Source organism: Drosophila sechellia, chromosome 3L, assembly GCF_004382195.2.
Source record: "Drosophila sechellia strain sech25 chromosome 3L, ASM438219v1, whole genome shotgun sequence".
Lineage (NCBI taxonomy): Eukaryota > Metazoa > Arthropoda > Insecta > Diptera > Drosophilidae > Drosophila > Drosophila sechellia.
The window spans coordinates 17,311,995-17,333,334 of record NC_045951.1 but is presented as its reverse complement, the minus strand read 5'-3'; the positions used below and the strand labels follow the sequence as shown (position 1 = coordinate 17,333,334).

At 41.4% G+C, this 21,340-nt stretch overlaps 6 protein-coding genes across 10 annotated transcripts in view; 3 read left to right on the top strand and 3 right to left on the bottom strand.

The window, feature by feature from the left end:
• The first annotated feature begins 4,221 nt into the window (after positions 1-4,221).
• On the top strand, positions 4,222-16,582 carry LOC6606123 (adenosine deaminase 2). Of its 2 annotated transcripts, none has more exons than XM_032718624.1 (4): positions 4,222-4,320; positions 13,930-14,888; positions 14,972-15,154; positions 15,210-16,582. In XM_032718624.1, exons 2-4 carry the CDS (start codon positions 14,037-14,039, stop codon positions 15,834-15,836), a joined length of 1,662 nt encoding a protein of 553 aa, XP_032574515.1. In that variant the 5' UTR covers positions 4,222-4,320; positions 13,930-14,036; the 3' UTR covers positions 15,837-16,582. The 2 variants fall into 2 exon arrangements, with proteins under 2 accessions (XP_032574515.1, XP_002030931.1); XM_002030895.2 differs by having other exon boundaries at positions 4,230-4,320; positions 13,934-14,888.
• On the bottom strand, positions 5,052-8,665 carry LOC6606126. 3 transcript variants are annotated; one of them, XR_004361764.1, is made up of 14 exons: positions 8,442-8,665; positions 8,099-8,372; positions 8,012-8,044; positions 7,784-7,957; positions 7,698-7,730; positions 7,398-7,637; positions 7,232-7,339; positions 7,113-7,172; positions 6,925-7,020; positions 6,552-6,803; positions 6,423-6,495; positions 5,935-6,365; positions 5,220-5,800; positions 5,054-5,159 (listed from the first exon to the last, which is right to left on the bottom strand). XR_004361764.1 is itself a non-coding variant. In XM_032718621.1 (13 exons), exons 2-13 carry the CDS (start codon positions 8,192-8,194, stop codon positions 5,696-5,698), a joined length of 1,701 nt encoding a protein of 566 aa, XP_032574512.1. In that variant the 5' UTR covers positions 8,195-8,372; positions 8,442-8,665; the 3' UTR covers positions 5,052-5,695. The 3 variants fall into 3 exon arrangements, 2 of the variants coding, with proteins under 2 accessions (XP_032574512.1, XP_032574513.1); XM_032718621.1 differs by having other exon boundaries at positions 5,052-5,800; XM_032718622.1 differs by having other exon boundaries at positions 5,052-5,800; positions 6,552-6,800.
• LOC6606125 lies at positions 8,755-10,135 on the bottom strand. Its single transcript, XM_002030897.2, has one exon. The coding sequence runs from the start codon at positions 10,133-10,135 to the stop codon at positions 8,912-8,914; it is 1,224 nt and encodes a 407-aa protein (XP_002030933.2). The 3' UTR covers positions 8,755-8,911.
• On the top strand, positions 11,297-13,469 carry LOC6606124 (adenosine deaminase 2). 2 transcript variants are annotated; one of them, XM_032718623.1, is made up of 4 exons: positions 11,299-11,408; positions 11,459-12,389; positions 12,545-12,727; positions 12,787-13,469. In XM_032718623.1, the coding sequence occupies exons 2-4, from the start codon at positions 11,493-11,495 to the stop codon at positions 13,390-13,392; spliced, it is 1,686 nt and encodes a 561-aa protein (XP_032574514.1). In that variant the 5' UTR covers positions 11,299-11,408; positions 11,459-11,492; the 3' UTR covers positions 13,393-13,469. The 2 variants fall into 2 exon arrangements, with proteins under 2 accessions (XP_002030932.1, XP_032574514.1); XM_002030896.2 differs by having other exon boundaries at positions 11,297-12,389; positions 12,787-13,468.
• Positions 16,583-17,679: 1,097 nt separating the features above from the next.
• LOC6606122 (adenosine deaminase 2) lies at positions 17,680-19,456 on the top strand. The gene is made up of 2 exons (XM_002030894.2): positions 17,680-18,760; positions 18,818-19,456. Exons 1-2 carry the CDS (start codon positions 17,798-17,800, stop codon positions 19,415-19,417), a joined length of 1,563 nt encoding a protein of 520 aa, XP_002030930.1. The 5' UTR covers positions 17,680-17,797; the 3' UTR covers positions 19,418-19,456.
• Positions 19,449-21,340, bottom strand: part of LOC6606118 (basic-leucine zipper transcription factor A) — a 59,588-nt gene continuing 57,696 nt past the window's right edge. The window contains exon 10 of the mRNA XM_002030890.2: positions 19,449-20,601. Within this exon, the coding sequence (XP_002030926.1) occupies positions 20,260-20,601 (342 nt within the window). The 3' untranslated portion in view covers positions 19,449-20,259. The remainder of the gene's footprint in view (positions 20,602-21,340) is intronic.

The following is a 21,340-nucleotide window of genomic DNA, read 5'->3' as shown; positions in this document are numbered from 1 at the left end:
TGTTGGTTAAATATTTAATTGCTGCTGTACAAATGAATCTGAATCTAACAGCTTTGCATCAAGTAAATTAAATGACTAAAACACAATTGGAAAGTTGTTAACTCCTAAACAATCAAAATTGATTTGACTTCTATGACATAATTTATATATTTCTCTATTAAAAATGAAAATACGTTTGAAAGTTTTCTATTTCTGAAGTTACCCACACATCTTAATCATAGGTTGATTAAGGACTGATTTAATTGATTTGTTTACAAACCTGTAATCACACCAATTATATTTTTTGAAACTAATCATCTTTCTATACGAACAAAAATCCAAGTCAAATCAATCTGAAATCTATGGGTTTCCGAGTCCGATAAGCTTGCATCAGTGCACTGCAGTGGAGTATATTTGGAGCCTTGCTTAGCATACTTATTGGGGCATTTTGCGGTGATGCATTTGCGCCAGTGGCACTCACACACGAACACACGCCCGCAGCCATTTGCATCTGCGTGAATGTATTAAACATGAGGCAAATGAAAAGCGGAAGTGCCAACCAGGCGGCGAGCGATTTTCGCGGTCTCTTTCGCCGATGGCAGAAGTCAGTGCGGAATATGAAGGAAAACTCAGGCCACCGCACCACACCGCCATTTGCGGTTGCATTTTGTACCCCTTCCGCATTTATTACTCATGCAAAGAATGCACCAAGGAGCGTATTTCGGTCGCCAAGGGAGAGCGGGTGGGGTTGGGGGATATTGGGGGCGGGATCTCCGGCGACTGTTTGAAATTCATGACTTGTTTAGTGCACATGCCGCATAATGTTGCATACATTTGGAGCGGTTGGCGGCAGTGCCGCGGGCTTATTGCAGCTGGCACTATTTGCTGTTTTTGCTGCTGTTATTACCGCTTCTGTTGCTGGTGTTGTTGGTATTGTTTCGAAATGAGGAGCACCGCACAAATATGCAAGCAAGCCAGAATGTATGTGAGAAGGTGCGTCACAAAACTATATGGTGTGCTAACAAAAGTCCAATGAGCATCTCATACTTCACTTTACAAACTAAGGAAGGTTATAAGTCAATACCTGATAGCAAACCATTAAATTCTATAAAGAAAATAGAAGAATAGAAGTTTATCTGACAATAAATAGATCATTATTGGGGCAAATAGCTGCCTTGTTATGTCGCGCACCTTTTGCAGTCATGCACACTTAAGCCAACATAAGTACTACTGTATTTGGATAATATTTATGCATTTTCACATAAATGTGTGTGCGTAAGATGTGCATTCATGGCTTCGACTTGTTTTGCATGCTAATTGCCTTTGACGTTGAATGAAAGAGATAGAGGAGCAAACAAAGAAAGAGAGGGAGCACATCTGTCTACAGCACTCATAAATTGCTCGCATGCTTTTGATTATGTGCGAAAATGGTTCATAGTGCGTCTTGATAAACCAATTTCGAATTTTAATTAACTATTAAGCTGCCGATCGATTCGATTTAAAAACGAAATATGTGAGGAAATATTTTACTTTTCTTATTTTTTGCGTATGTATGTTTAGGAAAAAATTCTATATTTTCTATTTGCCTGCGGCAAAAACAAAAATATTTTGTGTGAGAAGTTCAATCTTTGCTAGCCAAATCATTTTCCAGTTGCGCACAAAAATATGCATTTGAACAAAAATTAAACCATGATTTGGAAATTATTCCTTCGCAACCAAATGTTTGCTTCGAAATTGAAGCACGTTGGCGAATTGTGTTGCATAATTTACTGCAGGCACTGTGCGTTTTGCAATCGTGTACTGCCGCTATTTACCGCCACCATTTCCCAATCCCAACCTGGGCTAATGGCTCTCTGCATATTTCATCACATTAAGTGCCAAAACAACGCATAATCAACTTCCATGAACCCCTTGCCCTATTGTAGGTCTATTTCAGTGAGGTTAAGGCGCACTCTTCGTGTAACTGAATCAAATTCCGCTCCCAATGCTGCACCATCTAACATACATACTACCGCAAAATGTTGCAAACTGGAAATTCACCCCATTATCAATGCAACTGGGCTGGTTAAGTTCCCATCGCTTTCGCATCGAATATCCCGATTTTTCCACACCCACTCGCCACCCATCGATTGCACTAATTATACAGCTAAACAATTTTGTATAGCGGTGGTCTTTTGTTTATGCGACTAAACGAATATTGTATCAGCTGTGCGCAAAGATCCGATAGCCACAAATTGGTTGCATAAACTTATATACTCTGGTTTACCGCAAAAATTACAGATTAATTATAGTTAAGTAAAGAATTTTATAATCTTAGCGAAACTAAGCAGAGCTACTTAAATGAGATCATATGTTACATTTGACAATTTTACAACACATTCTAAATCATTCTTTAAATATTTGCGCATTACTATTTTTGCTCATTTTATTTTTGTTTGCGTTAATATGAGCTGTCTTAATTCACACATCCCTTGATTCCGCTATTTAATTGATCGATGATTGCATAAAACTCGTAAACAAAAAATATAAAGATAAGTTCGAACGGAACAATTAATCAGTGAATCAGTGAATGTGAATAAAAAAAACTTGCTGATTGAAGTGCAGTCAGTGCTGACGACTACCTTTCACTTGGTTTTACGTTCTTCAAAAATAATTTGTCATAAAGTGCAGGGGCAATAGGTATAATTATATTATAGACACGGCGGCTGGGTGTTTCTAAGCCCTCGAGATTAGCACATGCCATAAATTCATTTATGTCCACATAATCCATTCCTCACAAACACACCCGGCCATAACCGTAAAGACATTCATACATTAGCTCAGACAGTGCTCATGATCTGAATCAGCTTTACTCGGAAATTCTGGCCCAAAGCAATTGCCCTGTGAAATTTGCATGGGATGCAGTTATGAATTTATTTATGACTCTTGTTCTCCGGATGCCTGTGCTCGTGTTTACCTCTCTTTTGTCCTCCTCAGTTTTGTAATCCTTTTCAGAATTTTATTTGCTTTCCATATACACATTTAAAAATTTGCACAGCCATGACCAAAAATAGCAGAGCCAAAAATATATCTTTACTATCTGGGCAATGTGCAACGCATTCGTTGTGAGACCATTAATTCAAACCTAAGGCAAATCACAGAAATTTTATTATAAACAAATTAACAGTTTGCACTGCATTCATTCTAAAGGGATTCATGAATGCACGGGGGTGTTTTAACATTCGCTAATGAAATCATGTCTCACATATATTCGAATATTTATACTCTATTTGTATTAAACTTGGAAAACGGTTTGCATTGAAGAGATAATTTCCTAGCACTTACCTATTCAAATTAATGTTACTACTCAAATTATTAAACTGCTGTACAAACAACATTTGGGAATTCAGATAAATAATTTTTATACTTTTTCATGACAAAATATCACTAAAATTTTATAGATCTTTGCTATCTACGTGGGCATATCTGTGTTCTTTCCCATAATTTGTTGTGAGATTTGCCGCAGGATGGGTGGTCCAAACTTTTTATTCATTTTTTCAATTTCTCAAGCAAATGCGTTTTGTTTATAAAACAAAAAAAAAAAAATTGCATATATAAGTACATAACCATTTGCGAAAATTGTCTGATTGAATAATTGGTTTTTTTAAATGGAATTTGAAAAGAAAGTGTGAGAAAAATATATATGTACCTTAAGAATGTATTCGTTTATCATAAAATAAATAAATAATTAACATGTTATTTAATATAATTTCATATGTAATACATATATACATATACGGAAATTTCAATTAATTTAGTTAAGCAATTAAAGATTTCTGATTAATTAAAATATTAAACAATATTCTGAGCTGTAAATAAATCCCCTAGAATTTGATATGCAAATGTTCTATATTAATTGTAAATAAATATCCTTATTGTAAATGCTAGCTATTCTTAATATTTATTTTTATGAAAACCATTATTATGTTATGTTTATGATTATGTATGTGTGCAGAACATTAAAGACGACCCTCGTTTAGCCGTTTTCAGGCCGGTCTCTTGGTTTTAAAAAGAGAGCCGAAGCGAGAACTTTATCTTTATATTATCTGATTTTGCTGCCTTTTCATTAATTCTAACCCACTGATAAAACACGAAAAAGAAAACCAAGGGCTGATTGTGCAGCGAGCGATTGATGGAAGTCCGCCGTCGACGTCGGCGCTCCGACGAGGGATCATAGAGGGAGGTTCTCCGGTTCCAGTTCGGGATCGTTGGAATCAGTCGTTGGGAGGCCTTTTTCGCGTGAAGATCGCAGCGAGGAAGTGCTCGGAATCTTTTCAGTCATATTGTGTGCCTGCGCTTGTGGTAAAGTTTCGTTTGATTATGTACATGGTGTTGAAATTAAATTAAAATATAATTAAAGACAGCTAACAAATTTAGATTGTTAAATAACACTACTTAAATATAGCTGAAACTCTGTTTATTATGCGCCATAAATATTGTTCAATGCAAACAATACGCAAGACAAAGGGCATAAAAAAAGGGAGTAAAAGTCGCATAATTGATTCGTTTATGCAAACTCTGCGAAATTAATCTATGAATATTCAACATGTTAAGCCATTTAAAAACAACAAAAACTTCAACTGATTGGCCATTTAACATTTTGTTTATTTGATTTAATTTCTTTGTTATGTTTGCTTATTTGTTGTAAAATCAGCCTGCTGAATGAAAATCATTTAGATATTAAAAAAGAGCGTGCAGCGATGTCTTTGTGTTGTTGAGAACCACCAGCTGATTACTTATTTTTAACTCAGCTTTCTTTTATGTCCAAATTTTAGTTCTCTTTAGTTGTGTCTCTTAAAAAATTATATGTTTCGGAGAGTATGTTATCACACGTGATATATGTATGTACGTACTCACAATTTTGTGCTCAACGAACCAAAGACATTTTTCTTTTAGTGGTCTTTTGTAGCTTTATTTTTAAAATTCTTAGTCTATTATATTTTTTTTATATTCTTATATATTCATATTTAGTCTTTGAATTATTATTATAATTATTATAATTATTATTACAATTAGCTTATTGAAAGTTTACGTAGTAATAAATAAATGTGCTTATTCTTTCCGCTTTCCCCGTTGATTTTGGCAAAATGTTTACCGCTAATGCGTATTATTTATTATTGTTTTAAATCTTCTTCAGTACACTGCTCTGAAAAGTATTTAATCTAATGATTTGCGTGAAAAAAAATTATGGTGGAAATTACGTAATTTATAACATTGCATTTGATCCATAAATAGTTAACATTCAATTATTTATGCAGAGTCTGACGAATCCCTCTAAAGAGGTCGGACCATATCATAAAGATTAAACGTGTATAGATTGCTCATTTCCAAGTCATTCATAAGTCTGATTAACTGCTTAACAATTTGCCCTTATCGGTCAGAAGTTGTAATCCAATCTGAAGTAGTTTGAACCGAATGGAAGTGAATGGTTTTATAATATTCACTTCCTTGTCCTGACCGATAAATTTATAGATTAATTAGGGACTTTTTTGAAACTTTATTGTAGTGACTTCTGTTGGTATTAAGAATGGTTCAGTTGCAAAAAATAATAAATCACTCATATCTTCGTTCTGTTGATACGAAACGCACTACATTCATTAAAAATATTGTATCTCGAGCAAAGTGAAGTCCAGTGAAACGGATTAATGCATTTTTCCGATTAAAAATCCGTTTAAATTTACCGATGAGTGGGCGTTGTTGTGGCTGAATAGGAATGGACTTTAATTCTTTCATCAAAGAGATTAGTTTCAAAGCGATTGATATGGGCATCAAAGGCGGAATCCTGTAAACAGAAAATTGTTATTCTATATTGCAATCGAATTGTGATGTAAATGAGCTACGATTAATTACGTTATGTGACTAATGAATAAAAAGTAGTGTATGCATTTTATAAACACAATGTATTGTAGTACTCACTCTTTCCATACTGGTGTGATACTCGGTCTCGGCTTTCAGAAAGGCAGCCACACTTCTATTGACTTCCGACTTCATTTTCGGGCTAAAATGAGAATCAATGTCTTCCTCAATGAATGTTGTCCGTGGACGCCTCGTCCTGCCCTCCTTTGATTGATTTCTCAAGTCTCTATATGCCCCCTCATTTCGATCCTTTTCTTTGCGGATCTCTGTGCGCTCGTGGTCGATGCGCAACTTGATTGCTTCTATCATGGTTATGGGATCCACCGGATATGGTTTCTCCGGAACTGGTCCTGCAAAAGCGATCTCCCTGGAGTACTCGTTGAAATTCTCACTTCCATCGAGACTAGCTTGTATAACGCCAGGACAATAGAGATCATTTACAAAGGTTTCGTGAAACTCGTTCTGAATGCGCTCAACCAAACGATCCTCAGCTTTTAGAGATTTAATCAGTGATATTGATTTATTAGAGTTAATTATAGTAAACGTACGTGTTCGAACGGGCACTCGCATTGAACGTCTTCCCACGGAAGAACTTCTCTTAGTTTTCACCAGCGAAGTTGGCTATCAAAACAAGGATTATTTTAGATGGCTAGCTACCACGCAAATTATGAACTTACAGACGAGCACGACCTGCCTGACATTAATTGAGACATTTCCATAAAGCTTTGATTTCTGGAGGCAGACGTGCCTGCACAACAGGCATAGTTTTGACTATCTCCCATACTTTTGTCACAGGCAGTAGAGCCACGACTACAGCAACCATATTGACTTTTGGGGGAATCCGAGTAATGTTTTGTATTTTTACTCATAGATTGCTCACAAGTGGATGCCTGATTCCTAGAGACATCTTGGCAAATGCCTTGCGACTGCTTATAATGAACATTCATAAAGAAAAGGGTTAAAAAATGTGATTCGGATCTATTGTTTTAAATGAGGCATTTAAAAACCACATTCAAAAACACCAAATTTTGCTTGGATAATTAAACTTACATTTCTGAGATCCTGGTTTGCCTGTGGTTTACATCTAGCGTTTCGCAAAGTCTCTGGTGGCTGAAGATAACTTGTTTCGTTAGTTGTGGTTTCGTACTGGATTTTAAAGAGAAATTAAAAATTTAAAAAAAATGTAACATTAGAATAGTGATATCAAACGTCATGATTTTTGGGATATGGCAACATACCTTCGTTTGATTGCGCACCATTTCTGGTGTTTGATCGCACTCAATAATTGATCGTGAGGCCTTTTTGAAAGTATACAAAAATATTTAAACTTAGTAAGTACAAATAATTTTCTACATACATTTTGTTGCTGGCGAGAGTTGCATTTCTGACAATTTGGTTTTGTTTGCAGGCGGGATTGCTGGTCACGTTCATCTTGATTTATTCTCGTGCTATTGAGATCAGGTGCCTGTTTAATGTGTTTGAAAATTGCATAGATTTAGAGACTTCGGATTTTGATAACTTACAAATACAATAGGATCTTCATCTTCCAACCAAGATATATTCTCTTGATTCTGCTGCCTAGCTTGCTGTTGTTGAATTTTTTGCAACAGCAATTGGCGTCTTTGAAACTCCCCATAGTTCATGCCAACTTGAGAACTATTATTCCAATCGATTGAGGTGTTATTTCTGCAGCTAGTAGCTGTATCATGATTATTGCTCTGATCGGCGGGACAACGGTTTCCTCTCGGTACTTTTAACTCACACTTTTGGTATTAGTATTTTAATATCAATTTACGAATATATTTGTTTATTTTTCAACATACCGGTGTATGCGGTTTGATCCTTTTGACCGAGTGCTGAAATTTTATATTTTTTCGAATGGCTTAAGTCTTTTAGTTTAGTCACTTACGTTGTGGGTGGTATTTTGATGATTAGACTTATCATTTCTATAATTGTACCTGGGGACGCTATGGGATCGGGAATGCTGAGATAAGTTGACTAGAGGTTGAAAGTGAGGTAAAGAATTTTGTGGAATCTGAATGGGTGTGCTATTATTCGGGCACTCCGGCATGTTGCAACATTGCTAAAATTCAAAGATTCGCATAAAAAATGTTTGTAAATAAGGAATTATACTCACATATTCATCGTCCTTGTTATATCTGGGCGAGAGCTATAATTTAACATTATAATTTAGAAAGTATAAGTTTTTTTAATGAATCATTACCACATGCTGTGTCACTGGCGACTCTTTCTGTCTGCTGGCATCGAGGGTATGTTGGTATTGGGGTTCTTCAAATGGTTCAACAGGGTTGCGTGGCATTGAGAATCGACTAACGGTAGGACAGGGATCGAAGCTGTCGTCGTCGCTGATGGGATGCGTCCCTTGAAAAATCCTCTGGCTGGGATTTCGGGTTGAACTTGCTTCGTTCAGATCCTTCTGGTTTCCCAAAAACCGATTGAATGCCAAATACAGCTCATCGGGCAGCAGAACAGAATTCCTAACAATATCCACACATCCATTTTAGATTATAATCTTTTAATTATCAGACAAAAACTCCTATACTTACACACAGTCTAAAAAATCGGAGAACAGTTTTGCTGATTTAAAATCAATTGGATGACCAAAAATATGTGTGTAAGTGTTGTTATATTTAGAATAACTTAATTGGGTTCCAGAACTGTTGCAAAAATTGTATTTGCAATAACCTTTTAAATTCTGAATTTACATGGTATGTGTAAAGTTACAAAAGTTTTTTGGAAATTGGTTGAACATTTTTGATAAGGAAGGTTGATGCTTGACTACGTTTTGAATTGTTTCCAACTGCGTTTTTACCATGTAACCGGAATAAATTTCAACAAAATGCTATTTAAAATGTTTTACTTTGCTCTAATTTAAGAACATATTTATTGTTAAATATTGCTTAAAGAAATTACACCATGAGTACATGCTGACTCTAAATTCTCAGGGGCAGCACACGAGATTTACCTAATTTGCTGTTATTCGCTCCCTACATCAGCAATCCATTATCCTTTTGGCCTAATCCCTCATCGCTGTCATCTCTACGGTGCCCGCTTCCGTTTGTTCATTAGGCAAATGCAGCAATTTCAGCTCGACAAACGCCAAATCGTTTGTCTCAGCCGTATTCGCATCCGCACCCCTATCCGCATCCGTGTTTGTCAGTTGGGGGGAAGGACATCTGCCGGCCCGCTTCAAGTGGGCGTCCAGTTGTGCGAGGAATGTGGGCGTGGCATGTGCGTTACGCGTGAAATCCAATTCCCGCAAACTGGCCGCCTGGGTGGCTAGGAAGCGGAGGAGGGACCGCACGGCCTGCGGTCGCTGTGGCATCCACTTGACGCTCCCGTCCGCCACATCATAGTGCACCGTCAGCTGCGAGTGCCAGGCAAAGGATTGCAGGCGGAATACCTCCTCCACGTCGACGACTGGCAGGCAGTCATCCAGTCGACACTGCATACGGAGACCCACAATCCGACAATTGCGACCCCGAATTTGCTGCAGGCACGCGGACAAAGTTCCTGTGCCACTGCAATTCGCCTTGCCATCATTGTATAGGTGGGCGTGCTCGGAATTTTGACACAGAAAAGCTGTCAATAGGCGCAGTCGGGACAATTGAAAGATCTGAGAAACGCAGGCGGTAACCATACAAGCTGGAAGTTTCAGGATCTCCAGATTTCTGGGATACTGGTACCTCTGTTGGCTGCAGTTCCAACTAGAGCGCATTTCAAATGCTCTTAGGTTTTTAAGATTTTCAAACATGAAATCCACATCAAGGGGTGTTAAACCCTCACACTCGCCAAGCGTAAGGTCCACCACATTGGGGCACAGGTGGGGGAGTCTCTGTATTACCAATGTATTGCTTTTCGTGAAACTAAGTATCTGCAAATGGATGAGGCTTTGTTGCATCCGCTTGAGCCACTTCCGGCATCCTTCGCCGGTTCCTGGCAGGTTAATTAAGGCTCTTGTTCGCCAGCCTAAGTGATCCAATATTTGAGCCAGCTCGTCGGGCTTTAGAAGGTTTAATTGCTGCTCCCAAAGAAAATCAAACAGCTTGGCGTATCTGTTGGACCACAATTGGAGTATCAAGCTCGAAAATCGCTCCTCCTGCACTTCCATCAGTCTCAGTTGGTCTCCCAGCGCTAGATGTTCGCAAATCATTAGCAGACAGTCGTCGTCCAGCTCCATTAGCCGCCGATTCCTGGGTGGCTCTCCGTGGGCAATGGTTATGCTCGTCTTGAATCGCATCCTATTCGATCTGCTGCAGCTGAGCAAGCCCGCTCGACTGAGCAGGAAGCGCGTGGCATGTGTCTGGCCGATTTCTGAGCTATATATGTCCATTGTCTGAACCCCCGTTATGTCTGAATCAGGGTCGCCTGCGGCGGTTGCATGTAATCGCAGCTGGCAGTGCGTGCAACCAGCGCATGTGTCCCCGATTATAGAGATCTCGTGGCACAGTGGGGCAAGGGTTGCTCGAAAGGGGTAGGAGTATACGTATTATATTTGTTATGCAATATATATACGATATGTTACTACCACCATTTGAGGGTCAATTCTCTAATTAGTTAAACATAACAGATTGTAATTTGCCAAAAATATAAATTTTCTTGTTTTAGAACTTTATTTTAATTTGTTTGAGTAAATTTTTGCAATTATTTCTATGCTCTATTAATTGAGCTACAAACATTTACGTATTTTTTCACTATTGTTGTCCAGTGTAAGTTTATCTGACATACTAACTAATGTAATTATTTGACGTTCAAGAATATTTGAAAATAAATATGTAAATAATAAATATCTTCAAGCACACTGTAGCCACTGCACAATTGTAAACACCACCCCCTTTTCGCTTCCCTCCTGGTGGTGGTCGATAAGTACAACCCCTGACAAACTTTCCACGGGTGAAGAGAGTTCTCAGAGCGATACTCTCTCTCAGATTGTGCATTATCGCTGTATAGGCGAAAGGCAAGGAACATGAGATGGAAAGACCTCTTCAGCGAACAAATGGGAGTTGGTCTATTTTTATATATCCCCCTCACAACTCGAACTACACATGTGGCCAAGGCCAAGGCGATATGATTACACATAGATGTTTATTGGAGACGGGGAGTTCAAATTTCAAGTGGTTCTGAATAACGGACCTGGATCGAAACAAATCACAATTGTTTTAAAATTCGATAATGGGACTGTCGTAAACAAAGCACTGCCATTACACTGACAACTGATATGGCAATCTTTAAACCCTTTTCAGTGGATTTCCTTGTATTGTTACTAGTCAATAAAGACTGAAAAAATTTTCTTCTGAAATCAATTTGTTTTATGAATAGTCATCATTCCAAATTGGTAGTATGTTACCATTTATTTTTAACGTGATTTATAATCTTAAATGGCGTCTGTCTTCCGATCATTTTGACCTCACTGTTGAAAAGGAATCGCAATATCCTTTGCTATTCGTCTCTAAGTGGAGTGTTCATGTTACATGATGTTAACACTTGAATATTATGTCAGGTAAAATGTTTTGGTAAGCATATTAGGCATTTTAGGGCACCAAATTTAAAAAAATTGGTTTAGATCTCAAAATTCTTTGATTTTATTAATCGCGACAATGGGGGATGTGGAGTTTCAGGATGCCCAAGAGACAAGGCGAACTCCACAGAGTGCAATGAGAATGATCCGCATGGAACTCGACGAGGAGGAGAATCGCCGGCAATTGTCGACCAGTAAATATGGTGGCGTCTGCTTTCACGTGGCCATAGCCGTCATGCTTTGTGTTATGGTGTTGGTGCTAATTTGTTCGGCTCCCCTTGGAGAAAACATGTCCCATCTTACGTCCGAGGAGCGGCACGCTCGCCTGAGGCAGATTTACGTTGAGAAAGAGCGCCGGCAAAGACTTGGCAGCGGGATGGGCTTGAGTCCGCTGGAGGAGGAGGCCAATGATCGCCTCATGGCCATTAGGCAGGTGGACGAGGAGTTTTATAATCTCTGGAGGAACTATCACTCCCAGCCACCGCCGTTTCTCAAACATCTGAACATCATCGATACGAATCTTTATGCGGCGCTTAAGAGCATGCCCAAGGGCGGACTCCTTCACGTCCACGATTCGGGAATGCTGAGAACGGAAGTCCTCATCGATTTGACATACCGCGATAACCTGTGGGTCTGCGTTAACATGGAACAAGGTTTCGAGGACTTCCGATTCTCCAAAAACTTTCCTCACATCCCGCCCGCTGAGGACTACCAATGCAATTGGATGCTGATGAGTAACTTCTTCCAGTTCGAGTCTCCGTTAGAATTCGAGAACAGGTTGAGGAAAATTCTCACTGTCCGGCCGGAGGGGTATAAGAGTTCCTCCGAGTTGGCGCGACACTTAAGACGCCACCAACGCATCATCCATGGACTGATCACATTCCGTCCGATCTGGAGTGAATTTATATTTACCATGCTGAGCGATTTCTATGCCGACGGGGTGCAATATGTAGAGCTGCGTTCCTCGCTGCCAATTGTAAGTGCGGATATGAGCTGGAGATAATCCAGCAACATTTATTCCAATCTGGAATATTTACTTCTTGGCATTATAAACTTCTTGAAAAGCAGTTAAAAATGCTTTCATAGCTTGGTAATCATTCAATTTTAAAATTTTTCCCTGCCTTTATCTAGATGTACGATCTGGATGGAAATAACTTTACTATTTTGGAAACGGCGGAGGCCTTAGTTTCAGTATCGAATATTTTTAAGAATAGCTTCAAAGATTTTATCGGAATTAAGCTGATCTACGCTCCTTCTAGGAACTTAAATGACAGTCGCATGGATGAGTATTTGGAAAATGCACGTCTGCTTAAGGTAGTCAAAGATTTTGTCTGTAGCCCTTTGAATCCTTATTTAACCTTCATCATCGACAGTTGCATTATCCGAATTTCTTTGCTGGATTTGATCTTAACACCTTTGGTGACGAGTGCAATTTACCACTTTTAGAAAATGTTACTCAACTGTTAAGGATCGGCAAAAATATTGACTTCTATTTCCATGCGGGAGAGTCTCGATGTCCGGATAGTTCCCGCCCAGATGCGAATCTTTTGGAGGCATTATTGTTGCAAAGTAAACGGATCGCGAATGCCGTGAATCTACCCTTTCATCCGGAGATTATGAAGGTCATGAAAAGGCTTAGTATAGCCGTGGAGATCTGTCCCCTGTCCAACCATTATCTGCAATACTTTAACGATTTTCGTCAACATCCGGCGGCGTATCTGATTGCCGCCGGATTTCCAATTGTAATTGGGTCGGACTATCCGTGTTTCTGGAACTCCGCCCCTCTGACCGACGACTTCTATGTGGCCTTCGTGGGCGTGATTAGTGGGTGGGGCAATTTGCGCCTCCTAAAGCAGTTTGCCCTCAATTCGTTTCTGTTTAGCTCCCTCAGCGAAACGGAGAAGAATATGGCCGTATCCAAGTGGCAGTGCAGCTGGAACCGATGGGTCAGAAACTTGGTCAATAGTAGCGGATACTAATAAGTAATTGTCGAATCATTAACAAAAATTGTATTAAAAAATTAATGGGCGAACAAAAAGGTGTTTACTAAGACATTTTAGCTATATTTTAGTTTATGTATATTTGTACATAATTAACTACATAATGAAAAAAACCTCTTTTATTCTTGGTATAATTAGGAGCAATTTAAGTTTTATATCCATTTAAATACGTATATTTAGCTTTGATAAGAGGTCTTAGTTTTTTATATGTATATGTAGAGCAACTTTTTCAGCTTTATCAATGCATAATTTTATAAGAATGGGTTATTTTGCCTTCGAGGGCATTGCTTTCCGGTTTATCGAGAGTGGCCAATAAAGTGACCAACAGCACGGCACTTGAATGTCAGGGATATAGCCATGGGCAGGGTTAAGTAATCTAATCGCCGGCTACTCGTAAATCAAGATGCCAGATTGGGCGATTGTGGGCGATTATCTGGATGGCAGGTTGCCAAACCACACGCGCCCATTTGAATGCGTGTTAAATCAAAGATAATGCCGAACCGCCAATCGTTTCAGATAGGGCGCTACATCGAAACCAAAATCGGAGCTCCTCAATCGCCGCAGACGTCAGTTGCTGAGTGGACCTAGTCGCGATCGGACCCAAACGGAATCTACCGCTCATCATGTCGCCAGTCATCCGCCGTAATCTTATCGCCTGGCTAACTTTGGGCCTGTGCGTCTGTCTTAGCTTCGGACCGGGTCCGGTGGAATCACGCACTCGCCCGAAGAACCAGGTTGATAGAAAGCTGTTGACGATCTATGGCAGCACGCCCCACGTGGAAGCCCTTCTGGGTCCAGGTCGTCCCACGCCGGATACCTACAAGACGTTAAGAAGCGCCTTCTTCCGGTTCGAGGAATCACGCTCATTGGGCCATGACCTGGAGCTAAACAGCAAGGAAATTAAGGCTAACGAAACCATTATGAAGGCCAAGTTAAATGAGTTTGACGAAGGCCTGGTAACCCCTCACCTCTTCAAGCCCTCACAGCACATATTTGATGTGTTGGACGGCATCCGGAACACCGATCTCTTCAAGCTGCTGAAAAAGATGCCCAAGGGCGCGGTTCTTCATGCCCACGATACGGCGCTCTGCAGCACAGCGGCCATCATCAACCTGACCTACTATGAGCATCTCTGGTCCTGCCAGCAGGATGGTGATCTTAGCGCCTCCGCCCTAAGGTTTTCCAAGGATAAGCCACAGGCCCTGAGTGACTGCGATTGGAGTCTGCTCTCCGATGTGCGAGCCAAATACGGAGCTGACAAGGTCGACGACTATCTGGCTGAGAGGCTCACCCTGTATCCCACCAAGAAGTTCGAGGACAACAACGCCGCCTGGTCCAAGTTCATGACCATTTTCAATCTGCTCGACGGTCTGGTGATGTACGCCCCCGTCTGGGCGGACTACTACTACAAAGCCCTGGAGGAGTTCTACGAAGATGGTGTTCTATACTTGGAATTCCGATCAGTTCTTCCCACGGTAAGTATATTATAAACAATATTTATTGGGCCTATACCGACAATAGTAATTTTTGTACACAACATTATTGCAATTTTCTGCAGCTATATGACATGGATGGAAATGAGTTTACTCCTATGGATACAGTGCGCATCTATGTGGAAACCTTGGAGAAGTTTAAGGAGGCTCATCCAGATTTCATTGGTTCAAGGATGATCTACGCTCCTATACGTAATACGAATGCTGAGGGCGTAACTGGCTATATCCAAACCCTTAAACAAATTAAGGTAAGATTTATTTAAAACTTAGAGTTATGGTCCTAACATTTGATTCCATCGATAGGAAAAATACCCGGAATTTGTAGCTGGTTTCGATTTGGTGGGCCAGGAGGAGATGGGACGTCCTTTGAGGGACTTTGTCGACGAAATATTATCTATCCCCGAGGACATTGACTTCTACTTCCACGCCGGAGAAACAAACTGGTTCGGTTCCACTGTGGATGAGAACCTGATCGATGCCATTTTGCTGGGCACAAAGCGTATTGGTCATGGATTCGGACTGGTCAAGCATCCCGTGGTGCTGGACATGCTGAAAAAGCTGAATGTGGCCATTGAAGTGAACCCGATTTCGAATCAAGTGCTCCAGCTGGTCTCTGACTTCCGCAACCATCCGTGCTCCCACTTCTTCGCCGATGGCTACCCAGTGGTTATATCCTCGGATGATCCCTCCTTCTGGAAGGCCACTCCCCTGTCGCACGACTTCTATATCGCCTTCTTAGGAATCGCCTCGCAGCACTCCGACTTGCGTCTGCTGAAGAAGTTGGCCCTAAATTCCATTCAATACAGTTCGCTGACGGGAGACGCCCAGTTCGAGGCGTTGGAAAAGTGGAAGTTGAAATGGGATCAGTTCATCGCCGATGTCAATGATCCGAACTCCAACCGGGGATCCCCCAGTCAGCGGATCGATTGACTAGCACGGGTGGTGGCAGCGTTGCTGGTTGCGTTCTCCCTGATGACCTCCAACCTTTGGCGATAGTCGAAATACACCCCTCCCTCCGCTGCTCCTACCACTGCACTCCAACTCGACCACAGGCTGCAGCGGGTCTAATGCATCGCATCCTCATTCGCATCCACTCAGAGCCATATCCATGCCCACATCCTCAATATCTAACCATTTTTGTAAGCTAATCGTTATGGACTAGTCCTTAGTTAGATCTAGGCTAATACCTCTCTGTAAACCCATGAGATTCTGTCCCACGCCCCTGAAACTGTTCCAAGCTAAAATCCGCTGCTGCGCCGAAGAATCCGAGAGCAATAAAGAAACCGTTTTAGTCGTAGCCGAAATAAGAGTGCATGCAATTTATGTTCAAAGCTCAAAGAAGCCTGAACGTAATCGTAATGAGTTAGCAGCCAGCCATGCGGTTCCGAATCACTCAGAGATGAGAACGTGAGGCGCACGAAGATTAAAATTGTTAAGGGGGAGTTACTTCCTTTTAAATGCTAATTTCCAACTACAATAATGCATTTGCAATTAAGCTCGTGAGTAATATACATATTTACATGTGTCGTCTATAAGGAGTAAGAACCTACAAAATATGTAAACGTATTAAAGCCGCAGTGTAAATTGGCTATTGTTCGAAAAGTGAGTTACTTATCTTTTCTTATGGTAAAACCCAAAAAAATTATAAAATAAATACAACCAAAAATCTATAGAAACAGTAAAATCTATATTTCATAATCGCGCCACATGCGACAATAAACAAATCGCCGTTGCCCTGGCTACTAATCTTTTACCTCAACCTAGTCCTTATCCTCAGTTTGCAGGCACGATGACATCTCCATTTGGGGAGTGCACTCAAGACTAAGCCCGCATAAATCTCTCATTGCCGGCGGGTGTGTCGAGTTCGCAGAAGAGTGGATGCGAATTTTAATGAATATGCGCTATATGGTCGTCGTGGTCCCGTCCACTTCCACCCCCACACCCGCCTCCAGTGCCACGTCCGCACATAACCACTCATCACTCGGCCTCCTTTGAGCCGGGGATCGAGCTATCCGAATCCTGCAAATGTTTCAATTTTACGTGCCACTGTTTAGTGCTGCGGCTGCCGGCACTGGGTTCGATTTTGATTTGGCTCCAGCCCGTAATGAGCTGTAGGAGTTTTATGGGCCGGCGGCGGATGCAGTCAGGTTGGGTCCTGCAAACATGTATGCGACCATAAAATTGATGGGCCATCGCAAGAGTGTGTGGATGAGGCATTTGGTGTTGCCAGCTCAACTTATCAACGCATTGTGTTTGGCTTGAAATGGTACATTAGGAACTATGGATGAATACAAAATGGATGTGGCTTAAGTTATCTTCCTAAAATCTGTGTATTGAAGATTTCAAAAAATGGGACAACACGTGCTGTTAGTGACTTGTGCTTCAAGTCTCTTTGCATTTTTGAACCCATTTGAACCTATTTGAACAGAAAGAGGTTGTAAGAGGTCCGACTAACTAGCCAGTTTGGTCTAAATAAAGCCAAATCGGCATCCATGGTGCTCTATCTGCCGCCGGCCGTGGCAGCCTCATCAATTTGATGTCGTGCACATTTAATGTGGTGTTGAGGGCGCGCGGATGCATAAAAAACCGATGCCTGAACCCAGTCCGCGATCCAACGAGGCCATAAATTACTAATAAAAGCCGCATGTGTGTTTAGTTGACGGGGTCGCGGCTTTAGTGTGTTAAAGCGGAAATGCGTTGGGCGCCATTTTGTGCGCAGGTTGTGTCTATAACGGCAATGGCACGGCGCAAACAAATGTGCGGCCTATTGACACATTCGGCGTGACACATTTCGTAGGGTAAATAAATTGTGTAAATCTCATGTTCGGCTAACGAAATCCCAACTAAATTCTCCATGAAACCCTCGGCCAGCGAAGGGAGCTCACGCAAATATGACGGCCATCAAACATGTGGCCATCTCCTGTCGCCGAGCATTGACCAAATGTGCCAAAATTGGCCACACTACAGTGTCCGTTAGTCGGTCCCTCCGGAAACTGTCACCCACGGCGTTCAAGACACTTCGACAAGCAATCGCCAAGGTGGGGCACTTAAACATCATGGGTCAGAAGATCAGACTAAACGATCGGGAATTGGCGGCCAACAAGGTGATCATGGCCGTCAAAAAGGAAGAGATATCCAAGGGCATACTGGATCCCAGTCAGTTCACGCCGGGTCAGCACATTTTTAAAACCCTGACCGAGGTCCAAAAGTCACCGATCTTTAACCTGATTAAGGGGATGCCGAAGGGCGGTGCCCTTCATGCCCACGATACGGCGCTCTGCAGCACAGACTACCTCATAAGCCTGACCTACCGGAAGAATCTTTGGATTTGTACCGCTGAGGAGGGCTGCAAGGCCATTGCTTTCCGGTTTTCCAAGGAGGAGCCCAAGGAAAAACCTGTCGAAGAATCTATCTGGGAGCCAATGGAAGAGTTCCGTGAACGGCGAGGCGATAAGAATGTTACAAAATATCTCACTCGTCGATTCAGCATGTACCCCTTCTCCAAGTTCATCTCAAACAATCAGGCCTGGGCACACTTCATGGGCATCTTTATTTTGCTCGACGGTTTGCTCTGTCATGCCCCCATTTGGGCTGAGTACTACTACAATGCCCTCAAGGAGTTTTCCGAGGACGGAGTTCAATATCTGGAACTGCGATCCCTGCTCCCGCCACTCTACTGTATCGATGGCGATATGCTGACCATTCGGGACACAGTGTCCATTTACAACTCGGAGCTGGAACGCTTTCGGGCCGACCATCCAGATTTTATTGGCTCCAAGCTGATATACGCCCCTCTCAGAGGAGTGGAGCCCAGTGTAGTCGAGCAATATGTGAAAACAGCTGTCGAACTTAATGTAAGTTAAATAATTAAGATGGAACTTTGATTTACCTTTTTTCGCACTTTTTAACAGAAAGAATTTCCTAACTTCATGGTTGGCTTTGATCTGGTTGGTCAAGAGGAGTTGGGACGACCGCTGATTGATTTTGTGGAGCCCCTGCTAAAAATGCCCGAGCACATTAATTTTTATTTCCACGCGGGGGAGACGAACTGGTTTGGATCGCCCATCGATGAGAACCTGGTGGACGCCATCCTGTTGGGCACGAAACGCATCGGCCATGGATACGCCCTTACCAAGCATCCGATGATGATGCGACTGGCCAAACTATTGGGCATCGCCATCGAGGTGTGTCCGGTGTCAAATCAAGTGCTGCAACTGGGCGTGGACTATCGGAATCATCCGGCGGCACTGCTGTTGGCCGCCAATGTGCCCATTGTTATCTCCTCAGACGATCCATCCTTCTGGCACTGTGCTCCGCTGTCCCACGACTTCTACTTCGCCTTCCTGGGCATTGCACCGATGAAGGCGGACCTGAGGTTCCTCAAAAGCCTGGCCATCAACTCCATCCGGTACAGTGCCCTGGTTGGCGAGGAAAAGCGTGTTGGGTACCGAAAGTGGCAGGAGAAGTGGGACAAGTGGATCGACGACGTGGTGGAGAACAAGTACTGTTAGTGAACCCCTTTTAGTAAATAACTCATGTTGCTCATGTTTTATTTTCGCATTTAATTTATTTTGAATTTCGCCGGCACACGGATAACTCTGACGCTAGCTAAGAGTTGACTTACATCGATACATTTGATATGGGTGATGGCTAAGCCTCGCTCGTCACATGACCTAAATCAGAGAACTCGATTCGGGATATTTTCGGGGATATGTGTGGTTGGGGGATAACGAAACTATGGCCAGGATCCTCGTAGTTGGCGATCGTCCTGGCTCTGTCCATTTACATCCAGCTAAATTCTTCGTTCAAGCAGAGTCTTAGGCGTACGTGTAGATCGGAATACAAGTGAGTATATAGCACAGATATAACTTGAATGCACACGGATCTCGCATTTGCTCGTTTGGTTTAGAGTTGCTTAAGCCTTTTACATCTATATTATTAAAATTATTATTACCATATACGTCATTATTGGGCAGCATTCCATTCTAATGATCTTCTGAAAATGTTCCATTTTCACTTCATTTCTATTCTCTTTTTGTCGCGATTTTTTCTGTGTGTATAGATGCTTGCAAAAATATTTTTAATTTCCGGCCTGTGTTTGTTGTTTGCCCTTGGTTTAGTACTAACCCTATCGTTCACATACCTAAACTTACTGCCTCGATATGTTCAAATCCTAAGTATAACTTGCATCGCCTCTCCCACTTCCCTTTACACAGTCCTAACCATCCATGGGGCCTTAAGTATCGCTATGCTGTACAAATCTTAAACTATACTCTCCGCTACGCAACTGCTTTATATCCTTGCCCTCGGCCGATCGAATTCTATCTTATAGTTTGCCTGGGAAACGTTTACGCTATGTGTTTTGCTGCCAGTGGTGTTGCTGGCGCAGCTTTTCGGCCCTCCAACTGGATTCGCCCACACTTGGCGGATAGGGTATAATATCCGGCTGCTGTTCCGAGGACATGTTGTCCACATCGTTGTGGTCGAGGCTGTTGCCGCTGTCGACCACATCCTCTTCGTTGTCCTTGTTGTTGCCAGCATTGTTGGTGGTCGGCTCATTTGGTTCGCCATTAGTTTCGTGGTTCCGGCCTCGGTTATTGTTTTTGTAATTGTAATAACCATATTTATTCGTGTTAGCCATATTGTCGTTGCTGTTGCTGTTGCCACTGATGTTGGTGCTGGCCGCGTTGCAATTCTGTGGGGCAGTACAGAGAAGGGGAAACCCATATGAAATTTTAATATGAATTTGTGGCATAAAAATATTTCGTTTTAATGGACGCTTAATTAAATTCTTTTCCCCCGTTGCTAAAGAAAATGTATTCTTTTTTGAATAGTTGGCATGCAGCGTGTTTTAATTATTGTTCAGAAATTACTTTCCCAGTGATAGCATTTCTATTTGTATTTGTACTTTAGTTATTTGTCTTAATAATAAAGCAGCAAGTTCACTATTCTTCAAGTATTACTATTATTGATAAATTTATAAAAAGCTCTTTGTAAGCAGTGCATTCATTTACTATCACTTGAGTTTACAGATTTCATGTATTGGTCAACTTAGTAAAGTGGTTTCTGCTTGTTGGGCTGATAAGGTACAACTTAAACCACAAAATGCACTTGAAATACTTGTAGGAACAATACAAATTACAGAATGACTTTTATAAAACGAAAAGTATATTTATTGACATTCTATTATAAAGCAGGTAGAATTAAAGATAAAGTGCCAGGGAACTATTATGTCCTTATGAGTATGCAAGTAGGAATCAGAAAGTATGGAAAAAAAACCGACCGCTTTAGTATTATTTCTCGACTATCAGATACCCGTTCCTCAGACGAGTAACGAAGAATCTTTTGGTACTGATGCGTCGGATCCTTTAGAATTCCAATTCTGATAGGTTCGAAAACGCCTTCTTTCACCTGTGGAATTTATTCAACGAATC